The sequence below is a fragment of the Scyliorhinus torazame genome, chromosome 29 (assembly GCF_047496885.1).
Source record: "Scyliorhinus torazame isolate Kashiwa2021f chromosome 29, sScyTor2.1, whole genome shotgun sequence".
NCBI lineage: Eukaryota > Metazoa > Chordata > Chondrichthyes > Carcharhiniformes > Scyliorhinidae > Scyliorhinus > Scyliorhinus torazame.
Window position 1 is genome coordinate 15,864,258 of NC_092735.1, and position 23,928 is coordinate 15,888,185.

At 46.7% G+C, this 23,928-nt stretch overlaps 1 protein-coding gene across 3 annotated transcripts in view; it reads left to right on the forward strand.

Annotated features, from left to right (window-relative positions):
• Nucleotides 1-7,748, forward strand: part of sun2 (Sad1 and UNC84 domain containing 2) — a 136,064-nt gene extending 128,316 nt beyond the window's left edge. For all 3 annotated transcript variants that reach the window (XM_072492109.1, XM_072492108.1, XM_072492110.1), the window contains one exon: nucleotides 747-7,748. In XM_072492109.1, the coding sequence (XP_072348210.1) occupies nucleotides 747-860 (114 nt within the window). In that variant the 3' untranslated portion in view covers nucleotides 861-7,748. The remainder of the gene's footprint in view (nucleotides 1-746) is intronic.
• Nucleotides 7,749-23,928: the final 16,180 nt, after the last annotated feature.

The window sequence follows — 23,928 nt, forward strand, 5'->3', positions numbered from 1 at the left end:
TATTGTGGAAGAAACAATGGTGTGTTTTTTGCTCACTCTTTATTGAATGTTTATGTTAGTTTAGTCCAATGTTAAAGGAATAGTTGCTAGAGTTTTAATTTCAATAAAATGCATGTTTTATCTGCAAGTTAAATTCATATTAAAACATGGTGAATCTAGCCTATGTATGTTGTGCATGGAAAGTATATATCATCTTGACTGACAAAAATATTCATGGTTAATTTAGCAATGCTCGATTCATTCAATTCGAATTAGGAAAAGTTTCTCATCATTATGAAGAAAATCCCTAAAACTAGCTATGAAAGTTTTAATTTAGTGATTAAAATGAATTCAAAAGGTTTTATTCTCTCAGGCCCTTGGAGCTGTCAGATTCCATCCAACACTTTTCCTTTCCCCCCCCCCCCCCCCACACACACACACACACACATCCTCATTCTATACTGCATGGAACAACAGCATTGCTTTTGACAGCTCCTGATATTTCCATCGTGGCTAAGCATCCCCTCTGTTGCTTACTGTCTGTATCTCAAGTGCCTTGGGACACTTTTGGTAGGTTAAAGTAATTTTATGAATGCAAATTGATTCCATGAGCAGAATCACAGATGTGATAGTTTAATGTAAATTGTAAATTCAATCTCTAGACCACCCACCTATTGCCAGCTAACTGATCTACAGGTGGTATCTTCATGCTGAACCACTGGCTTCTTGACCTGCCCTAAAGTCCTTTGCTTATTTTTACCTTTCAGAATAAGGAACTTGGAGCGTTTCAAGTCATTGAGCTGAGGGTGAATAGCAACTGGGGTCATCCCGAGTACACCTGCCTCTATCGATTCCGTGTCCATGGAGAGCCAGTGAAGTAATGTTGGGAGACAGCTACCCTGCACTGTAGGAAATGTTTGGGCAGCATTTCATGGACCTGGTCTGTCTTTATTTTATCCCCACATCTTAAGCTGCAGTGCTGGAGACTGTTCTGCCACTCAAAATTTGCTCTGCTGTGTTTTTTGTTGCAAATAAGGAACAAAAGCATGGTGTTTCTGGAAAGAATAGCAAAGGTATTTGGAACTAGAAAATATTGAAAAGAAACTCAATTTCAGGATTGTCTTTCCAGTTTATAATCTGAGATGTGAATAAATCGGCAAAGAATGGAAGGATGCAATCTGCTGGATGCCAGGTGTTTGGGAAATCTTCCTTTTTGCAAGACACCCTTCAAATGACCACCTCGGTGGTCTCGGTTCATCTCGGTGGCATAGCCCAAGCACCCACCCACATTAAGGATCCTTGGATATTGAGAAATGTTAAATTTTTTGTTATGTTGTTGCAAATGATCTAGACATACAAATGATAAGTCCATATCATTTCATTGAAAGTTGAGTTCCTGTCAGTTGCAACTATAAAGTATGAGAACACACTGGCAAACCAAGCAACTCACCTCTTATTATAGCAGCCAGGCCTTTGGACTGGTGAAAGACCATGAACTCCCACAAAGTACAGAAGTTGCAAATGACTATGTTTGTATTCATATGGAGACAGCTATCTTGCACCTGCCTGATATTCAGATACCAACCTCATACGTGTTTCAGTATCAGGGTGGACCCATGCAGGTATTGCATCTGCCAGGAATATATGGTTGGCACTGTCTAAGCATACTTTTAAGTTAACCACAATTCTGGTCAAGTGTCCAATTACACAACTATTTTCTCAGGACTAATCTGACTAAGGTGATTAATTGGCAGCGAGCTGAATTGCAGCAAGAAAAAATCATTCCACCCATCAGAGCTCCTTAACTGGAAATATTGTGCAAGCCCAACAGCATAGCACAAGGAACCTTCCTGCCTTAGCGTGACATATGGGAGAACTACAACTGCTCCTCTAAAATTCCTGGCATTCTTATAATGTGTACGTTTCAAGGTCAGATGTTTCAAGGTCAGCAAGCTTAGATTGTAAATTGTTCAAATTCAGAAAGTCTAACACCTTACAGTGATTTGTTTTTAATATTTGTTCTTGGGAAGTGGGCAACACAGACAAAAGAAGAATTGTCTATCTCTAGTTGCGTTGAATGCATGAAGAATCGAACACATCTGAACTGGAGTCACGGGTATTCAGACTGACTCTGGGTGACGACCCCTTCTCTGAACCACATTGGCGAATCAATGCATTCTTACAGTCCAGCAGCTATTCTACTCATTTTCTGCTGGTATCAACACATTACCAACAATTTGCCAATGGTGAGATGGTGACCGTTTGGGTTGTAAATCTAGTAATATTAACCAGTTCTGGTTCTGCTCAACGTGATGTTCAGTAATGTTTTCAAGGATTCTTGGTGCCAGTTATATGCCCACTTTCATCACCTCAGTCAAAGGTTGGTGAGGTTCTGTAAACAGTCATGTTATAGGTACAGCACAATGCTTGCAGCTATTTGGGAATATGATTTTGACTCCTTGAGCTACACTATTTATTGGGTTTAGAGAAGTTTTTAGCCAACTAGTATTTTTAGCATTCTGGCTGCTCGTGTGGTGCAAAGCCCCCAAATGTTTCATATTACGTCTATCTTTTTTGTAATTTAAGGAATTTGGGACTAGTGTTTCCTAAATTCCAGACCCAGGATGGAGAGTATGGCGAAAAGCACTCAAAAATTGAATTTTAAAAAGGTCAGATAGACTTTTGCGTATCCGCATCCTATGTTCGTGAGCGCCATGATTGTATTGGCTGTAAATGAGCAATGGGTATAACATTAAGGAAATACAGCAGTTTATTTAACATAAGGAACAAATACTGGGCAGCACGGTAGCACAGTGGTTAGCACTGTTGCTTCACAGCTCCAGGATCCCAGGTTCGATTCCCGGCTTGGGTCACTGTCTGTGTGGAGTCTGCGTGGGTTTCCTCCGGGTGCTCCTGTTTCCTCCCACAAGTCCCAAAAGACGTGCTTGTTAGATGAATTGGACATTCTGAATTCTCCTGAACAGGCGCCCGAATGTGGCGACTGGGGGCTTTTCACATTAACTTCATTTCAATGTAAATGTAAGCCTACTTGTGACAATAATAAAGATTATTATTATTAAATATACCAATTATTCTGCCAGTATTTCAAATTGATAAAGGTAAATAACAGAGAAGTGGATATCAAGTAGGCTCACTAATGTTCGTTTCGGGAAGAAAATCTGTGGTTGACTCTTAAGTGCCCTCTGAAAATGCTCTAGCAACACTCAGTTCAAGGGCAAAGGGATAGGCAATAAATGCTGGCCCAGCATGCCACTTCCCTGAAGGAATTTTTAAAAAATTAAAGAAGAGAAAAGATGTAATTGTTCTCTTAGGTTGTTTGTTATTTTGAAAGTGGAATAAATGAAAACATTGTGGGCAGGATTCTCTGTCCGGTCATGGCAGCGGGATTCTCTGTCCGTTCATGGCAGTGGGATTCTTCTTTCCTGCTGCAGTGAATGGGCGATTTGGCTGAGTGCCAAATTGTCCGCCTTCGCTAGCAGCAAAAGCGGAGCGAACCCAACAGAGAATCCTGGCTCATATAATTATTCCTTGTTCTAATTTAGAGGGCTGTTGTGAGAACCCCCTTTGTGGCTAATTTCCAGTTGGTAGGTTGAAGTATAATGTTTGAATGTGCAATAACTGCTATATGGTAGTTCTAGTCTATTAATGTTGACTCTTTGTAAAAGATGGAGTTGTTTTTTTCTTTGATCTGGATTGCTACAGACGGAATGGAGTTCCTCCTGCTGTAACTTTGGTAGAAATTTGACATGAAAGTTATTTCAGCGAAATGAGAGCAAGTCCCATTTGAAATTTGTGCCACAGTGTTTCACTTTTTAAATATATCATCACGGCCCATTTCATGGCTAATCTACTGTTAAATGCCAGCAAAGCCCTTTATTATACATAATAGGCCAGAAATGGTCTTCAAATGTCTCTAGATTGTTGTAAAAAAATGTTAGCCGTGGTACAAGCTTTTCTTTTCATAGTTGTCAACATGACAGTGTTAAGAATGTAGAAATATCGTTTTGAAAAAATATTGATGCTTCAGCTCAAGTTAACCAACATAAAGTGGCAGAACTCAAGATAATTGTCAAAGTTCTGTATTTCAGTTGCGAATGTAATATCGGAGAATTGACTTCTATGATTCACAAGTGGATATTATGGAGGGCCCATACTAGTAATAAGTGTAGACAGAGATCAAGAGAACAAACTGGTAAACCATTCTTTATAAATATCTCTCTCTGGACTTTTTACATGTTTGTACAGAGCACAGTATTCCATGTGTTTGTTCCTAAAGTGCAATATTTACTTGCAGTCAAATATTCTTATTTTATATTTATTATTTGGCATTTTAAATGTAATATTTTGTTAATATTAATTTTATCCAGTTGGATTGATCTTAAAAAATATAATTTCTGTAAAGTCTAGGAAATGGAAATAGCACAGTTTTATGAGTGCAGTCAGGCTGCTGAAGGAAACCTCTATAGCCACGTTTAAGTTGCTGATACGATTACAAATACAGCCAACATGTTTAGTGTTGGCATATCTGCTTTCAGTTTGCAACACTATTAACATCTTAAATGGCTCAGCAGCAAGAATCATATTTTCCTTCTGTTGAAAGCACAGTAATGAATAACAGAATGATCATGTTTTAGGTGCAGGGTTCTGACCATTAAAACTGTCCTTTATTTGATAACAGTCCCAGTGAATAAACTCGGGATGATTTAAAAGGTACTAAATAAATGCAAGTTGTTATAAATTTCAAGCACAATGTATGATTGGTCAGTAATGTTAGATCCTGGGATTTAATTGTAAATCTGTTGGGTTAAATCATGCTGATGTGTGAAACATATTGGTGTTTGACAGTTCAAATCTGACACTGAATGTTACTTAGGGTGGATATTGCTCATCGGTTAATCAGTGAATGGGATCAATCATGGGGGTAATGGGGCAGAAAACAAGTGAAATTGCATCTGCTTTAACATTCATTTTGTGAACGATTGATTTGTGCAGACACACGTCAGAGAGTGACTGGTTGAATTATAAGACACCTGGTGTTTAAAATATATTCAAAACTGAAAGTGGATACCAACCCACTATCACCTGCAACATTTATTGCTCCTGTAGGCTACCATAAATCCCCCACAGTCGCAATTTGCATTTGCTGCAAGGATTTCATTCTCTCAAAACCTATTGTGACCTAGTTACAATGCAAAATACAGTAGACTGTAATTTGAAATGGCCATGTGCAAGTTTTAACTAAGTAACAGGAGCTACTTGTCCTGAACCAGTGCTATTTTTGGCTAACAGCGTGCACCAAGAGAGGGCTGTAATTTTAGTTTTTACATCCTTTTATTCATTCTTTTTCTCGGACTCATCCTTCTAAGTTTTCATTTTTCTTTAATGCAGAACAAAGGTCATCTGTCTTGTAATAGATGTTTATTATCCACAGCTTTACGCTTTCATTTTTACCTGCCAGTGAATTGTTTATTCTAAAAAGATATTGGACAGAAAATTTCCATTTACCCACACAATTTTTGTTTGTGTGTGAGCAAAAATAATTGTAAACCACACACTGCAAGATGTATTACATTGTAGGAATTGTAAACACCCCAAACCTACACCTGACAGGGTGCAGGTGCTGTGGGGAAACGAAGGGGAAATGCAAGCACAGCTGCTGTTTGCAATAAAGTACCCACCCAAAGTCCGGTTCCAGCATTAGTCTGCAGGCCTACATTATCAAAGAAGCCTGAATTAAATAGTTTTCAAATGAAGTATAAAAAAGTGTTTACTCTTAAACCAATAATGGTAACTGATATAAAAGGTATGCTGCTTGGCCTCATAATCTGGGCCTTTGCCTCTCTACCCTGTAACATGTCTCTATTTTTCTTTTCAATTTCTGTAGAAAGGTTAACCACTGCTCAACGGCATGTCCCACCTTTCCATAACAGCCTCTGAGAGATATTGGTCCACTCTGAGGCAAAGTATCTCCACAGTGCAGAAGGAGGCCATTCGGCCCATCGAGTCTGCATCGACTTTCTGAAAGGGTACCCTACCAAGGCCATATCCCCGTAATCCTGCGCATTGATCATGGCCAATCCACATAATCATGTGCTCTGCTAACCCTGTGACCAAGACCCGCCAGCAACAAGATTCACACGTTGGATAAGCAGAGAAATGATAAGTTACATTTCTGGTTCAATGACTTTAGAAAAGCCAAACAATTCACAAGCTTTATAGGTAAAGCTCCATCTACTATCATTCCCTGCATTATTAATTGCTCTTCAAAAATATTCTCCAAGTTACTTACTCCATGATACACAAATCTTTCAAATCATCAAAATTAACCTTTCACTGGTTACAAAAGAAATTTGTCCATAAGAAATAGATCTTAAAACGGTTCATAAACAGGGAGATGGTGCAACAGTTGAGGATACTATCATTCACCATAGGAGTTGGGTTTTAATCTGCAAAGATGGACTGGGTGAAAGCCTTTGGAATCATATAATCCACCATGTGAAAGTCAATTCAGGAACTCTTGAGGCTACATTAATTGGCATTCTGATGGAGAGTGGTTACAAAATGGCTGATGTGGGAAATAGAAACAGTGAAGTAGCCAATGCATTTGAAGTATGGGTGGGTGGATGCACACTGGAGCTGTGTAGAGGGAACTTTACTCTGTATCTGATATGTATACCCAACCTGGGAATTACAGATTCTGACAGTGAAATGAGACAGTTCCATTTCTCAGAAATTAACATCTAACACCCTAATAAGCATTTAAAAGTTCACTATTTTTTACATTAAAAATATAGCTACGGAGATAAATGAAAAGCTGCAATTGTCCTCAAAATCAGCTACAAAGAAGACAAAAATGATTGAGGGCTTGGAGCTGGACTCATCTCCAGCTAGATTGGGAGTAGGATTTTCTAGTTCTGTTCCTCATTCCCTTCTCTCATCAAATTCACCTTTTGGATACTTATTTCTTGTAGTCAGTTTTTGTATTATGTAAGTTAGGCAAGTGGAGTAAGAACAGTATTAGTTACCGAGTGACAACTAATTTATTTTTAATGACATGTAGCATTAGCTATAAATCTGCTATCAGCCTTGAGACAATATTTGCACCTCTATGCTACTGCACTGCTCACAGGCACCTTTTAAGATATATTAGTTAATGGACTGGTCACAAATGACAGATTTTTTTTTAAAAAGATTCAGAAAGAAACCAGCACAATGAAGTTAAGCTGTTGACAGCCAAGACTTCAATTTAATTATTGTATTAAAATATATAATTATTATTGACAGGGCTATCGGCTGTAATAATATATGGACATTAAATGTAGAAAAGGGTATTGTATTTCTTTGATGTGGTCTATAAAAAAAACTTTTCCTAGCAGTTAACAAAGCAAGCATCATCGCACTATGTATCTTTTCATAGCTGAGGCATCCATGCTGTACGAGGCAGCAGTTTTCAACCAGAACCTAAATGTAAACCACTCAAAACAAGAGCCAAACATTACAGATGTTCACCATTTTCTCTTATGTCAGTGATTCCATACAGTATTTGATATATTACAGTCCATGGATGTGATACAACAATGGCTTGATGTCTGATAAACCCATATGAGGATATTTTTACTTAAAAGATTTCAACTGAAATGTAACAAAGCTTGTATTAAATTTATTCTGGATAAAAAGGATAATCTGCTCTTTTTACTTCACTGCTCTTTGTTTGCAATAAAAAAATGAGACAAACATTTTAATGGTTATTTCTGTTTCCTGTATTATATATTATCAGTTCTACCATTATATAATTACTAGATACAAATGGAAATATTTTCTACAGCACAAAGGATTCTGAAATTTATTTTTGTATACTTTGCTCTTAACTTAAATCACCAATGTTTTATTATAATTTGCACTGCATAAAAATAAAGCTATGATACATTTAAAAATGATTATGTACTTCTAAATATTAAAATAGAAGAGCACAAATAATCAGCCGCAGACTTGTCAAACAGGGTCTGCGTGTGATCATTGTGATCAATGTTCCAGATCAATGTCACCCAGGTTCTGGAAATGCTCATATGGTGGACAACAGGCCCAATTGCACCCCCAAACACAAAACCAGATTTCAACTTGGATTGTGCCACTGGAGACCTGAAACTAGCTGCAGCAATGCACATTTCATGATTCCTTGCTGTGCATTGTTTGGATAAAGAGCACGCTGCCATCTGAAAGTCCCAATGGACGGTTTGAGGGTCTTGTCTCATTAGTACAGTGTTGGTGGGTTCTAAGGAAACCATCACCTGCAGTTCTTTCCACCAAATTACTTTTCTCCATGGCTTCCGAAACTGTCTATTGGACATCAATCTTTCCACTCTGCATCATTGTTTAAGACATCTTCACTTCCCTCAAAAAAACCATCCTTGTTCAGTAATGCCCTATAAGTTGTCACCAAAGAGACAGCACATAATGAGAGACTCATTTTGGCTGCTGCAGCAAAGTCTCTCTTTATCTTATGATCAATTTCCTATGATCAAGGCACTTCTTTGTTTTGCTGCATTTTCCTGTGCTCCAGACTGCAATCCCCTTCAGCCGCAGCAGCCGGCTTTTATATTCAATTTTTATTTATTTTTTGTAAATTGTAACAATGTTGTTGCACGTTTAATCAAAGAGACCAAAGCCCATGTCATCGGCACTCTTCAGATTCTTCCTGTTTCTTGTGGTGAATGTATTGCTGTAACAATTCACCATGTACATATCTGTATTACGCAGTTGCCCATGTGGGCTCCACCTAGACCATTGTATGATATTACCTATGATGTAGCATGTTGGGGCCTATGGGCTCCTCCCCGTGAGGGGAGGTATAAGAGCAGTCGCCCTGTAGGCGGCTCCCACTAACAGATCAGTCGCAGGCAGGCACTGTTCTAGTTGATTAAAGCCACAGTTTACTTCTACTCCTGGTTTCGTGTGAATGGATGGTCGCATCAATTTAATCAACGACAACGCCACTATGGAGTCGGCCCTCAAACCTGACCGACTGGAACTCGATCCGCAGGCCGCGGAGGCGAAAGAGATTTTTTCCGCACTGGCTCCGCTGTTTCAAGGCCTACCTCGCCGCCCCCTCCTCGCCTTCTGTCACCGACAAACAGAAGCTGAGTCTCCTCCACGTACGGGTGAGCCATCGAATCTCTTCAACTCGAGGAAGCCTCCACCTACGCAGACGCCCTCGCGATGCGAGAGCGCCTCTACGTAAGGCCCGTGAACGAGGTATACACGCGACATCTCACCACTCGCCGCCAGCGTCCCGGAGAATCGCTGGAAGAGTACCTATGCGACCTCAAAGTCCTTGCACGAAGCTGCAATTACCACGCGTTACGGCCACTCAACATATGGACCTCGCCATATACGGGACACATACGTGGCTGGAGTCAGGTCCAACTACGTGAGACCGCACCTACTCGAAAAAGGTGCCCTAGACCGGAAGAGACATTAAAATTAGCCTCTCTGGAAGTAGCGTTCCAAAGCCTTAACGCATTCCCGTCCGATCACGCGACCCCCTCCTGGACCCCTGACCAAAGAATACCCCAGGCCTGTGCCGCGCGGCTGCCCGTGCACCATGGGGGGGGGCTACCATGTTATTTCTGCGGCCAGCCTCAACACCCCCGGCAGCGCTGCCCGGCCCGGAAGGCGAACTGCAGCGACTGCGGGAGAAAAGGACATTTCACTAAAGTTTGCCTGGCCAGGTCCAAAAACTCTAAATCGCAGGCCTGACCCTCAGACTCTCAGGCCCGCAGTGTGGCAGAGTGTCTGCCGGCTCCGCCACCCCCGGACACGTCATCGGCATAGTGTTGTCCATTGGCGCAGCCAACTTCCAGCCCGCACAGCGCGTGCAACTCACGGGGGCCACCATCTTGGCCATCCTAGTCCACGCGGCCCGACACGTGCGACCAATGGGGGCAGCCATCTTGGGACCGCCACAGCACCTCCGACCACGCCGGCTACCCGCAACTCAGCACGGTCACCGTTGACCAGTCACGACCCAAACACCTTCGGACCTCTATGATGACCGTCCGGGTAAACGGACACAAAACGCCCTGCCTCTTCGGGAGCACGGAGAGCTTCATTCATCCAGACATGGTAAGACGCTGCTCGCTCCGAATCTTCCCGGCTCATCAAACCATCTCCCTCGCCTCCGGGTCACACTCGGTGCAGGTCCGGGTGTGCACTACCGCAGCCCTCTCAATACAGGGCGCCGAGTACGCCAACTTTAAATTATATGTACACCCCAACCTCTGCGCTCCTCTCCTATTGGGACTGGATTTCCAATGTAACCTCAAGAGCCTAACCCTGAAGTTCAGCGGGCCCCTACCCCCACTCACTGTATGTAGCCTCGCGACCCTAAAGGTCGACCCTCCCCCGCTCTTCGCAAATCTCACCGCCGACTGCAAACCAGTCGCCACCAGAAGCAGGCGGTACAGCATCCAGGATAGGACTTTTATCAGGTCTGAGGTCCGGCGACTCTTGCGGGAGGGAATCATTGAGGCCAGCAATAGCCTCTGGAGAGCCCAGGTGGTGGTCGTCAGGACCGGGTAAAAGAACCGGATGGTTGTAGATTACAGCCAAACCATAAACTGGTACACGCACCTTGATGCGTACCCCCTTCCCCGGATCGCAGATATGATTCAGCAGATCGCGCATTACTGGGTGTTCTCCACGGTGGATCTGACGTCTGTGTACCACCAGCTCCCAATCCGCCCAGGGGACCGCCACTACACGGCTTTTGAGGCAGACCGCCGCCACTTCCACTTCCTCCGGGTCCCCTTTGGCATCACGGACGGGGTCTTGGGCTTCCAAAAAACGATGGACAGAATGGTGGACCAGTACGGGCTGCGGGCCTCATTTCCATTCTTGGACATCGTCACCATCTGCGGCCATGATCAGCAGGACCACGATGCCAATCTCCAGAGATTTCTCCAAACCGCCCGAACGGTTAAACCTCACTTACAACAAGGAGAAATGCGTTTTCCGCACAACCAGACTAGCCATCCTCGGCTACGTCGTGGAGAATGGGGTTCTAGGACCCGCCCCGACCGTATGCGCCCCCTCCTGCAACTTCCCCTTCCCCACTGCCCCAAGGCCCTGAAAAGATGCCTCGGGTTCTTTTCATATTACGCCCAGTGGGTCCCCAACTTTGTGGACAAAGCCCGCCCACTAATCAAGGCCACCATCTTCCCATTGGCGGCTGAGGCCCGCCAGGCCTTCAGCTGCGACAAGACAGATATCGCCAAAGCCGCGATGCACGCAGTGGACGGGTCCGCCCCCTTCCAGGTGGAGAGCGACGCATCAGAGGTTGCCCTTGCCACTACCCTCAATCAGGCAGGCAGGCCAGTAGCGTTTTTTTCACAAACCCACACCACCTCCGAAATCCGACACTCCTCAGTCGAAAAGGAAGCCCAAGCCATCGTGGAAGCCGTGCGGCACTGGAGGCACTACCTCGCTGGTAGGAGGACCCTCGTCACCGACCAACGATCGGTAGCCTTCATGTTCGATAATATGCTGCGGGGCAAGATCAAGAACGATAAGGTCTTGAGGTGGAGGATCGAGCTCTCCACCTATAATTACGATATAGTATATCGTCCTGGGAAGCTCAACAAACCTCCAGATGCCCTGTCCCACGGCACATGCGCCAGCGCGCAAGATGACCGACTACGTGCTATCCACAATGACCTCTGCCACCCGGGGGTTACCCGGCTTCTCCACTACATCAAGGCCCGCAACCTGCCCTACTCCACCGAGGAGGTCAGAGCCATGACGAGGGACTGCCAAATCTGTGCGGATTGTAAACTGCACTTCTATCGACCAGATAAGGCCCACCTGGTAAAGGCATCCCGGCCCTTTGAGCGCCTCAGTATCTATTTCAAAGGGCCCCTCCGCTCCAATAACCGCAACACATATTTCCTGAACCATCATCGACGAGTTCTCCCGCTTCCCCTTTGCAATCTCTTGCCCCGACATGACCGCGGCCACCATCATTAAAGCCCTACATAGTGTCTTCACCCTGTTTGGTTTCCCCACGTACGTTCATAGTGACCGGGGCTTGTCGTTCATGAGCGACGAACTGCGTCAGTACCTGCTCAGTAAGGGCATCGCCTCGAGCAGGACTACTAGTTATAACCCCAGGGGAAACGGGCAGGTGGAGAGGGAGAACGTGATGGTCTGGAAGACGGTCCTCCTGGCCCTACAGTCTAGGAATTTCCCAGTTCCCCACTGGCAGGAGGTCCTCCCCGACGCACTACCTACTTTGCACGGCCATAAACGAGACCCCTCATGACCGCCTATTTGTTTTCCCCAAGAAATCCACCTCGGGCCTCGCGCCCATCCTGGCTGAAGACACCGGGGCTCGTCCTGCTCCGCAAACACGTCAGGAGCCATAAGTCCGACCCCCTTGTCGAGAGGGTCCGGCTCCTACACTCCAACCCCCAGTACGCATACATCGAATACCCTGATGGCCGATAGGATACGGTCTCCCTCTGGGACCTGGCACCCTCAGGTTCCACTACCACCGCCACCCCATCTTACCACGCCCAACCTACGCTGACCAGCACCCCCGGCCCTACATGGCACCCGCACCCCATCCCGCCCGCCATTCCCCCTTCACCGACCCACAGGAATGAAGCCCCAGAAGACACGCTCCCGGAGTCCACGTCTGTGCCTGCACCGGCGACTTCACTACCGATGCCAGCATGGCTGAGTTCGACGCCCGGGCCAGCTGCGATACCAGAGCTTCGGCGATCACAGCGCACAATCCGTGCGCCGGACAGGCTGAACATATGAACCCTTCACCCCCACCGGACTTCATTTTTTTAACGGGGTGAATGTATTGCAGTAACAATTCACCATGTACATATCTCTATTACGCTGTTGCCCATGTGGGCTCCACCTATGGACCATTGTAAGGTATTACCTACAATGTAGCATGTTGGGGCCTGTGTGGGCTCTGCCCCTGGCTTCTGCCCTTGAGGGGAGGTATAAGAGCAGTCGCCCTGTAGGCGGCTCCCACTATCAGATGTTCTAGCTGATTAAAGCCACTGTTTACTTCTACTCCTGGTTTTGTGTGAATTGATGGTCGCATCACTTCTTTTCCTTTTTCTTTTCAGCAGCAACAGGGGCAGCGGTGGAAACAACTGCTGCAGCAGCTGGGGCACTGCTACCAGCAGCAACGTTGCAGATCAGACTACTGACGTCAATATTAGCTAATGCCTTGACAAACAGCCTAGGCCAGAAAGGCTCAATGGTCACACCAGCTGTTTTAATCAGGGCATTGAGTTTGTGTTCGGTGACAGAGACCTTGTCGTTGTGCAGGATGAGCGTGCTGTAGATACAGGCGAGTTCTGAGGTGGAGGCCATGGCGTGGATCTCTACGGGTGGGTCCAATGGGGGGAAACTCGGCCTTAGCTTTGTTCAGTAGAACCGAGCACTTCTGAACCGGGCAAAGGTAGCAGCAGCCGGCTTTTAACTATGCCGGCTGCGAGCGGCCTTTTTACCATATAAAAGAAATGCGGCCGCACTGCGCATGCGCACCCATGAGCGGCCGCATTTTTTTTATATGGCAAAAAGGCCACTTGCAGCCGGCATAGTTAAAAGCCGGCTGTTGCGCGCGAATTTGCGCAATCAGGAGCGCCGCAACAGACGGCTCCGCGACCCTCCCGACATGCCCACCGCCCACCCACTTTGACTGCCTGCTGTAGAGGGTCTAGCCATTCCTCAAGCACAGGAAGGGTCACTGACCTAAAACATTGGCCATAATCTTCCAATTAATGTTGACGCTGAGCACATTGACAGAGCCATATTTTTGTAACCCAACCCTTTTATGATTTTTCAGTCATGTCATCTGTTCCCAGCTGAAGCAACTGGTCAGCGCAGCCTATCCAGAGGAATATCATCAGGCAAAGGAGTAGTTGGAAGAAGGGAGGTCATTCTAACCTTTTCATAACGGTAACTGGCATGTTCAGATATGTTTTTAAAGGCCCATGTCTTTCAGTGAATGAATGGGTGAGGTGAATGTGTGGGTGATGAGGATAGGTGGATGATTTAAGAGAAGCGTTTCGGGTCGGTATTCTCCGGTTGTTGTGATTCACTTTTCACTCCAGCAGTGCACCCCCACCAGCGGGTTTCCTGGTGGCGTTGACGGTTACAATGGGAAAGCCCATTGGCAAGTGGTAGGAGTAGAGAGGCCCGCCGCCAGCGAACGGCACAGCGCTGAGAAACATGTGGCTGATGGGCCGGAGAATCCTGCCCTCCCAAGTGGCATTTCAGGTGGGTTTGGCTGGGAGTTTCTCACCTCTGTCGGAGAGTTCCCCACCGCTATCTAACCACATTTAGCCATTTCTTGGAGCCCTGGGGAGTTTCTCTCTGGGCTAGCCCACACTTTGAATTATTTTCATCACTGGGAGCTGTACTTGCTGCCCAGACCAGCTCCTCTGAGATAAGGCCACCATTTTGAAAGGGTATCCCGATCTCTCTAAGTGAGCTTGAGGGTCCCCCCACCCCCACCCATGGGTAATGTCACCCCCACACACTTGGACATTGCCCCCAGCCCGAACCTTCCGGAGGCCCCTTCATACCTGCCCTTCACTCTCCCCATGCTTCATACCCCCTCTTATACCTCCTTTCATGGGCATGCCCCACCTCAGGCCCTGGCCCTTGGCAGTGTCTGGGCGGCAGTACCAAGATGCCTGGGTGCCAGGGGGAGAGCCAGGGTGCAACCATGTCCTGTCCCTGACCACCCAGGGGCCTCCAGTGGCCTGGGAGACCACCCTCAGATGCCTTTCCATCTGGTTCACGTTTGTGTGGACCAGTACTAATTGGTGCCCAGCTGGGATCTCATTGGGAATCCTATAGATGCCGGGAGCCTGTTAGATCTGGCTTCAGCACAGTTCTTAAACCGTGCGAGACAGGGTCCCACTCGTTGTGGCAGAACCCAGATCGCGGTGTCTCACGAGATGGAAACAGAAGATAGCAGGAGGAGGCCATTTGGCAATTCACACCTGCTCCGCCATTCGTCACAATCCTGGCTGATCGTCCAACTCCATAGCCTAATCATGCTTTCTCCCCATAAACCTTGATCCCATTCGCCTCAAGAGCCATATCTAACCGCCTCTTGAATGTATTCAATGTCTTAGACTCAACTACTTCCTGAGGTATTGAATTCCACAGGTTCACCACTCTTTGAGTGAAGAAATGTCTCCTCATCTCTATCCTAAATGGTCTACCCCAAGTCCTCAGACTGTGACCTCTGGTTCTTGCCTCACCCACCATTGGGAACATCCTCCTTGCATCCACCCTACCTAGTCCTGTTAGAATGTTATAAGTCTCTGAGATCCCCCCCCCCCCATTCGTTTGAACTCCAGCAAAAACAATCCTAACCTAGTCAATCTCTCCTCAGACGTCAGTCCCGCCATTCCCGGAATCAGCCTGGTAAACATTCGCTGCACTCCCTCGAGAGCAAAACATCCTTCCTCAGAAAAGGGAGACCAAACCTGCACACAATATTCTAGGTGTGGCCTAACCAAGGCCCTGTATAATTGCAACAATACATCCCTGCTCCTGCACTCTAAACCTCTCGCAATGAAAGCCAAATCTACTGTTTGCCTTCTTTATCGCCTGCTGCACCTGCATGCTTACCTTCAGCAATTGGTGGACAAGGACATCCAGGACCCGCTGCACACTCCCCTCTCCCAATTTACAGCCATTCAGGTAGTAATCTGCCGCCTTATTTTTGCTTCCAAAGTGAATAACCTCACATTTATCCAAATTATACTACGTCTGCCATTGATTTACCTGCCCACTCACCCAACCTGTCCCAGATCATGCTGAAGGATCCCTGCATCCTCGTCACAGTTCACCCTCCCATCCAACTTGGTATCATCTGCAAACTTTGAGATGTTACATTTTATTCCCTCGTCCAAATCATTAATATATATTGTGAGATCTGGTTAGATCTCAGTAGGCGTTGCAGCCATCGGGAATCCTGAGGGAGGCCTCTCCTGGCATTTACTGGCCACATCCTACTCTGATTCTGGTGGGGTGCGGCCAGTAGATCGTGCCCGAGATGGGTGAGGTGGATAAGTGGGCCAGATCAGGAAGTTAGTTGTGACTAACTGAGTTATGCTGGCTAACAACTGACTTAAACCAGGTATTAACTAGGGATTAATGGAAATCAGCCCATTGGAAGTTCAGACGTTCTGGGCAATTGCACTGCATGTATGGACTTGAGATCTTCTGCAGGGTCATGGTGCACATCTCCCAATTTGCATCTCATCTCCAATGATCTGGACACTGGAAGGTTTGGGCCATTAATTTGGTTTGTCTTGCCATAGACGGCCTGACTGTAGCACTGACTGTTGTTATTTAGAATTTCTAGCATTTTGCTTTTGTTTTGACAAAATACTTCTCAGCAGAAAAAAGTAGTTTTTCTGACAGTCAAGTTTAGAATATAATCTTCTTATGAGCTATAAAAGCATGATGCAGAACTTAATTCTTTACTGTCTGTCACAGCAAGATAAATGTTACCAGAAATTGCAGTTACATTTTCGTAAACATTCATAACTAAGATTTTTACCTGTATGAGGTTTGTTTGGATAATCCTCAGCAGCTCATCTCAATGGGATTGCATAACAAATATACCATTACAAATTAAAATCCAGCAAGAAAGCAAGGTACTTTGCCGCACGGTGGCACAGTGGTTAGCACTGCTGCTTCACAGCGCCAGGGACCTGGGTTCAATTCCGACATCGGGTGACTGTGTGTAGTTTGCACATTCTCCCCGTGTCTGCGTGGGTTTCCTCCGGATGCTCCAGTTTCCTCCCACAGTCCAAACATGTGCAGGTTAGGTGGATTGGCCATGCTAAATTGTACCTCAGAAGCCAAAGGTTAGGTGGGGTTACAGGGATAGGAGCGGGGGATTGGGCCTCAGTCGGGTGCCCTTTCGGAGGGTAGGTGCAGACCCAATTGTCTTTAAATGGTCTCCTTCTGTACTGTAGGGATTCTATGAAATTGATGGCTGACTTGAATGACTAACATGAAGTCAGTCATCTTGTGGTATATCAACCCACAACAATTTTGTTACGCAATATTAGCAATCCCTTCAAAGGGGTGCTGCAGCAGGAAACCAAATATCTACAACTATGCTGAATTTTAAATATTCAACCTCCATTTTGAGCGGCATTAGAACCTAATGAAATCAGGAGTAATAGGGCAGAAATTAACTTACAAAGACAGGTCAAAAAGATATGCATCTGTGCCAATCAGTGGGTAATAGATATTACACACACAAATGCATAATGCTGCATTTTGGCTGCAAAATCAGAGGCATATCTACTCCAAGGTTGTGCTAGAACCTGTGGTGGGGGCTGAAAAATATCTGGGGCACGTAAAAATGCATTCACCATGTCAAAATAGTGTGAGGCAGCAGTGCACTTTCAACAATTATTGTCAAATCAGTTAAGCTTATGGCCCTAGGAGCTGTGCTGCAGCTGCATGATGTGCCTCATGCAGTGTACAGCTGTAACATTAGTGGAATAACAGACACTTGAGTCAAAGGAGAACAGCAAGGGTTCTCCCGATATTAGGGAAATTAATTATGAATGACTTGATAGAAATAAATAGTACACAAGACAATTTAAGTATCAGTAATTTCAGACACATGATTGAACACTTACGGCTGATTCTGTTCTTGTCCGGCATCGCCATGTGCCATGTTTCTTATTTCCTTGTTTAATCTTCCTGTCATTTTATCCGTCATTTGTTTTCTCACGCAGCACCTTGAGCAAACATATTAGACTATTACGCCAGGTCACCTCCATAATTTTCAATGCCTGCGGGAATAGATCTTGTCTGTGTAATGTTACCACAGTTTAAATAACACTTAATAAATCGATTCCATTGTTTATACTAATCCACAGTCCAATGGTGATTTCTGAAGTCTAACAGAGCAGCAAATGGTTCTCATGACATGTCAAGTAAGCTATTTTCTTTCCCAATTAAGAGGCAATTTAGCGTGGCCAATCCACCTACCCTGTACATCTTTGGGTTGTGTGGGATGAGACCCACGCAGACACGGGGAGAATGTGCAAACTCCACACGGACAATGACCCGGGGCCGGGATCAAACCCGGGTCCTCGGTGCCGTGAAGCAGCAGTGCTAAACACTGTATCACCCCTCAAGTAAGCTAAATACAATGACAAGAAAGGTGCTTTGTTCAACCACTTGGCTCGTTTTTTACAAGTTATTGGACATATAACGGTATACTCCAGTTTATAGAGAGCAAGAGCTCACTTACAGAAATGGCCTTTAACAAGAGAAATATCAACAGTACGAGAACCAAAACATAGCAGTGATACTGAATAAAAACATACAACTTCTCATATAGAGGATTGCACACATGGGTTCCAACAAAACGGGGCAGCACGGTAGCCTTGTGGATAGCACAATTGCTTCACAGCTCCAGGGTCCCAGGTTCGATTCCAGCTTGGGTCACTGTCTGTGCGGAGTCTGCACATCCTCCCCGTGTGTGCGTGGGTTTCCTCCGGGTGCTCCGGTTTCCTCCCACAGTCCAAAGATGTGCGGGTTAGGTGGATTGGCCATGATAAATTGCCCTTAGTGTCCAAAATTGCCCTTAGTGTTGGGTGGGGTTACTGGGTTATGGGGATAGGGTGGCGGTGTTGACCTTGGGTAGGGTGCTCTTTCCAAGAGCCGGTGCAGACCCGATGGGCTGAATGGCCTCCTTCTGCACTGTAAATTCTATGAAAAAAAAAGAGCTTCTCAGTCAATGCAACGGTCTTGAACGAATCAATCAAATTTGAAAAAGCTGTTTTTCAACATGCTGAAATTTAGGATCGGCTATTTTACTGGTGGACATCAGTGACAAGGTCAGCAATTCTTGCCCATTTCTAATTTCCCTTGAGAATGTGGTGGTGAGCCAACTTCTAGAACCAACAGTGAAGGAATGGCGATATAGTTTCAAGTCAGGATGGTGTGTGACTTGGAGCGGAACTTGCATTGGTGATGGGGTTTCCATGCATCTGCTGCCCTTGTCCTTCTAGGTGATAGAGATCACAGGTTTGGGAGATGCTGTCAAAGGAGCCTTAATGATTTGGTGCAATGCACCTTTTATATAGTAGACACTGCTGTCGCTGTGCATCGGAGTAAGAGTTTAAGGTGGTGGATCGGGTGCCAATCAAGTGGGCTGCTTTTTACTGGATGTCAAGCTTCTTGAGTGTTGTTGGAGCTGCACTCATCCAGGCAAGTGGAAAGTATTCCATCATTGAGCCTTGTAGATGATGGACAGGCTTTGGGGGGTCAGGTGGGAGTTACTCTCCACAGAATTCCCAGCCTCTGACCTGCTGTTGTAGCCACAGTATCTTGTCAAGGTTAATCCCAGGATTTTGATAGTTGGGGAATTCAGCGATGGTAATGCCTTTCAATATCAAGGAGAGATGGTTAGATTTTCTCTTGTTGGGAGATGGTCATTGTAATGGAACTTGCATGGCGCGAATGTTACAGGCTACTTGTCAGCCTAAGCCCAAATGCTGTCCAGGTCTTGCTGCATATGGGTACAGACAGCTTCAGTATTCGAGAAGCTGCAAATGGTGCTGAATATTGTGCCTGATGTGTTGGGTACTCTGCTACACAGACGAACCAGCACAGTTGCGAATGGTACAACTCAGTTTTATTATTAACATTTATTTAGTGGTAAACTGGTTACTGAGGTTCGATCATAACCCTAGAATCTGTGGACCTATTCTTAATACTATCTTGGACTGGCACTCAGCACATGGTGGATGTCTGAGTGGCTTGCTGTGAGCTCTGTGCCCTGAGTTGTCTCCTGCTGGGATCCCCGGGAAGTGTCGTGTTCTCTGTTTTGTACTGTGTATGCTCTTGCCTGGCTGTGGTGTTGTGTGTGTGTTGATTGGTCCGTTGATCTGCCCATCAGTATGTATGTATGTTTGTACCATGATGTTTACCTGAATATCATGACATCCCCCTTTTTTTTAACAAGAACTTGTGCCTATGTGGTTATAAATAGAGATGTGTACTGAGTGCAGCTGAATGTGTGTGTGTGCAATACCTACAGCATGTACATGGTGCTAAACTATATACAAGGGGCGATGTCGGGTGCGATATAACGAGGTCATACCATAAACAAAGAACGGGGAAATTTTGAACGACAAAACGAACTCCTGTAACGACAAGCAAGAACAGAAACATATTAACACAGTGGTATTATGATTTCAATGTACAAACAAGCTCATAAGTCCAGTCGAGTAGGTGGGCGACGAATTCGGGTTGACCGTTAGGGTGGCACACCATTCATCACCCAGATTGACAGTGTTCACTTGCAACGGCTGGTGGGTCCTGGCTGGAGACATCTGGTTCCCATCAATGACCGCAACACGGAAGGCGTCCCGGTCGTCTGTGTCACTGGTCTGGATATCGTCTGGGCACGACTCGTAGTAAGGAGGCTGAATGGTCCGCACGTCCCTGCGAGGCTGTCGGAATTGGGGAACATTGGCCGGTTGAGCTGCTCGACAGCAGGCAGCGTAGGGGACCATCTTTCCATTGCGGAGGCATTGTCGGTTTCTTGCCGGACATTGCCGCTTTAAATGTGTGGCTCTGCAGTTGCCGCACGTCGTGACGTCATGGCGTGCGTTGCGCCACCGCGCATGCGCAGTTCAGTCTTGCGTTGAGCGCGCCTGCGCATCACGTTCCTCTGTGTCGACTTCGTTTTTGGCACGCAAAACGCGGGAGGCCTCGAAAACGTGCAAAATGGCCGCCCTCATCCTGGCAGCGGGCCGGGAGGAACTCGATCGCCTGGACCCGTTCGGCCTCGTAGGACGTCTGCCTCGCCGATCCGGCCGCGTAGGACCCCTGCCGCGCCGATTCGGCCGCTTGAAATTGGGAGTAGCGGCTAGTCGCGTTTTCATGCAGGACACAGGCTTCAATTGCGGAGGCTAGGGTGAGGCTTTTAATTTTTAAGAGCTGCTGCCGTAGGGTGTCAGAGGTGACCCCAAAAACAATCTGGTCACGAATCATTGAATCGGAGCTGGTGTCGTAACCTCAGGACTGCGCGAGGATACGGAGGTGCAAAAGGAAGGATTGAAAGGGCTCATCCTTACCCTGCAGGCGCTGCTGGAAGAGATACCTCTCAAAACTCTTGTTGACCTCGACGTTGAAGTGTTGGTCGACTTTGAGAAGGACCGTCTTGTACTTGGTCTTGTTCTCACCTTCCGCGAACACCAGGATGTTGTAGACATGGATGGCGGGTTGACCTGCCGTGGAGAGGAGGATGGCGATCTTTCTGGTGTCCGAAGCGCTTTCCTTTTCGTTGGCTTCCAGGAAGAGCTGGAAGCGCTGTTTGAACAGCTTCCAATTGGCGCCGAGGTTTCCAGCGACTTGTAGCGGCTACGGTGTGCTGACGGTGTCCATGGCGCAGGATGGCAGATTCCGGAGGATTCGTAGGTAGGTCCCACAGTTACACCTGGTACTATGATGTGTTGGGTACTCTGCTACACAGACGAACCAACACGGTTGCGAATGGTACAACTCAGTTTTATTATTAACATTCATTTAGTGGTAAACTGGTTACTGAGGTTCGATCATAACCCTAGAATCTGTGGACCTATTCCTAATACTATCTTGTAGTGGCACTCAGCACATGGTGGATGTCTGAGTGGCTTGCTATGAGCTCTGTGCCCTGAGCTGTCTCCTGCTGGAATCCCCGGGAAGTGTCGTGTTCCCTGTTTTGTACTGTGTATGCTCTTGCCTGTGATGTTGTGTGTGTTTTGATTGGTCCGTTGATCTGTCCATCAGTATGTATGTACGTTTGTACTATGATGTTTACCTGAATATCATGACAGTGCCGTCATCAGCGAGCATACCCACATATAAGATGAAGAGGTCATTGATGAAGCAGCTAAAGATTACTGGGCCTAGGACACTATACCCTAAATAATGTGAGGATTGCACTATTTATTGACTGCGCACCAAAAAGAGTTAATATAGTATATTCATTCAAAATTGAAAATACTTCAGAACAGAAAGGAAATTTTCAGTTTGGTTTGATTTTTGAGATGTACTCGAGGATTAGGTAGTTCAGAATCACATATTAACCACTGAATAACATCCTTCTCAAAATTCCCGCCAGCCAACTCTGGGTTAGAATCACTACAGTACAGGATTCCATTCAACCCATCTAGTCTGCGCCCTCCCTCTGAAGCAGCACTCTACCACTCCTCACCCAATCCCGTAACCCATTATTCCCGCCTAACCTTTTGGACACTAAGGGACAATTTAGCGAGGCCAATCCTCCTAACCTGCACATCTTTGGACTGTGACCGGGAGGAAACCCACGTGGACAACGTACAAACTCCGCACAATCGTCCGAAGTTGGAATTGAACCTGGGTACCTGCCGATTGGGACAGCAAGTGCTAACCACTGCGCCACCCTACTTCTATTGAAACTGAAACTCTTCAGTCTCCAAAGGAAACATCTCAAACGGGACACGGTACAGGTCGGACAAGATCATTGCCGTGAAAGGCAGACAATAATCAAAAAAGGGGAATGGGGTCTCGGTTGGCTTGAGGGCAAGATCATGGATTCCTGCAGCAAAAGGGAGTAGGATGAGTTTTATGTGGAGGGATGAATCCCAAATGGCCTCTGGTATTTGGGTATTCAGCAAATAGTCTTGTTCAATAACAATGTCCCTTCTTTTGGGAGACCAAGGGTGGGCACTGGAGGTGCCAACACTTTGAGGCAGTGCCCGAGCAGAGCCTTTAAAAAAAAATTATTGGCTTAATGTGTAGTTGAAAAAGATCTTTAGCACACGCACCAGAGGCGCTCTTGCCTCAACCTGGACCAGGGGCTGATGTGAGCACACTGCTGTTACCGTGCGGGATCTGGCCTCCCTTCCCAGCCTGGGCTCGCTGTGTGGGGGTGAACCGCGGGCCGATGATGCCCCCCGCCCCCGGCCTGCCTGCGGTTCTTCGCCAGTCTCTGCCCGGTTGGGTGAGGTTGTGTTTGTCAAGCCGTTGGATCCGATGTCGAGGAGGAGCCGATTTAACCGGCGGCCGGTCCCCGGGGAGGGTGGGGCGGACATTCCCGCCAAAAACCAACCGCCGCTGTCTTCAAATCACTGACACGTGATGGAAACGTGACCAATAGGAGGGGCAGGAGCGGGAGGGGCTGGGCGAGCGGGAAACCTTCCCGAGGCCGGCACGAGAAAGAGTGAGGAAGGGAGAGGAGATGTGAGGGAGAGGGTTGGGATGTGAGGGAGAGGATGTATGAGGGAGGAGGGTGTGAGGGAGAGTGGTGTGAGGGAGGGGGTGTGACAGAGGGGGATTGTGTGAGGGAGAGGGGGTGAGCTATAGGGTGTGTGAGGGAGAGGGGGTTGTGTGAGGGAGAGGGATGTGTAAGGGAGGGGGAGGGAGATGGGTGTGTGAGGGGGGTGAAGGAGAGGGTGAGGGAGGGAGGGGGAGGAAGAGGGTTGGGATGTGAGGGCGAGGGGGTGTGTGAGGGAAGGAAGGTGTGAGAGGGGATGTGAGGGAGAGGAAGGTGTGAGGGTGAGGGAGAGGTGTATGAGGGAGACGAGGGTGTGAGGGAGAGGGGGGATGTGTGAGGGAAAGGAAGGTGAGGAAGAGGGGGGGTGAGGCCGAGGAGGTTGTGAGGGAGGGTTGGGATGTGAGGGCGAGGGGGGTCTGAGGGAGAGGGAGGGGCTGTGTGAGGGAAGGAGGGAGAGCAAGGGAATGTGAGGAAGAGGAAGGTGTGAGGGTGAGGGAGAATGTGAAGGAGAGGTGTATGAGGGAGAGGGGGATGTGAGGAGGGTATGAGGGAGAGGGATGTGTGAGGGAGAGGAAGGTGAGGAAGAGGGGGTGAGGGAGAGGGAG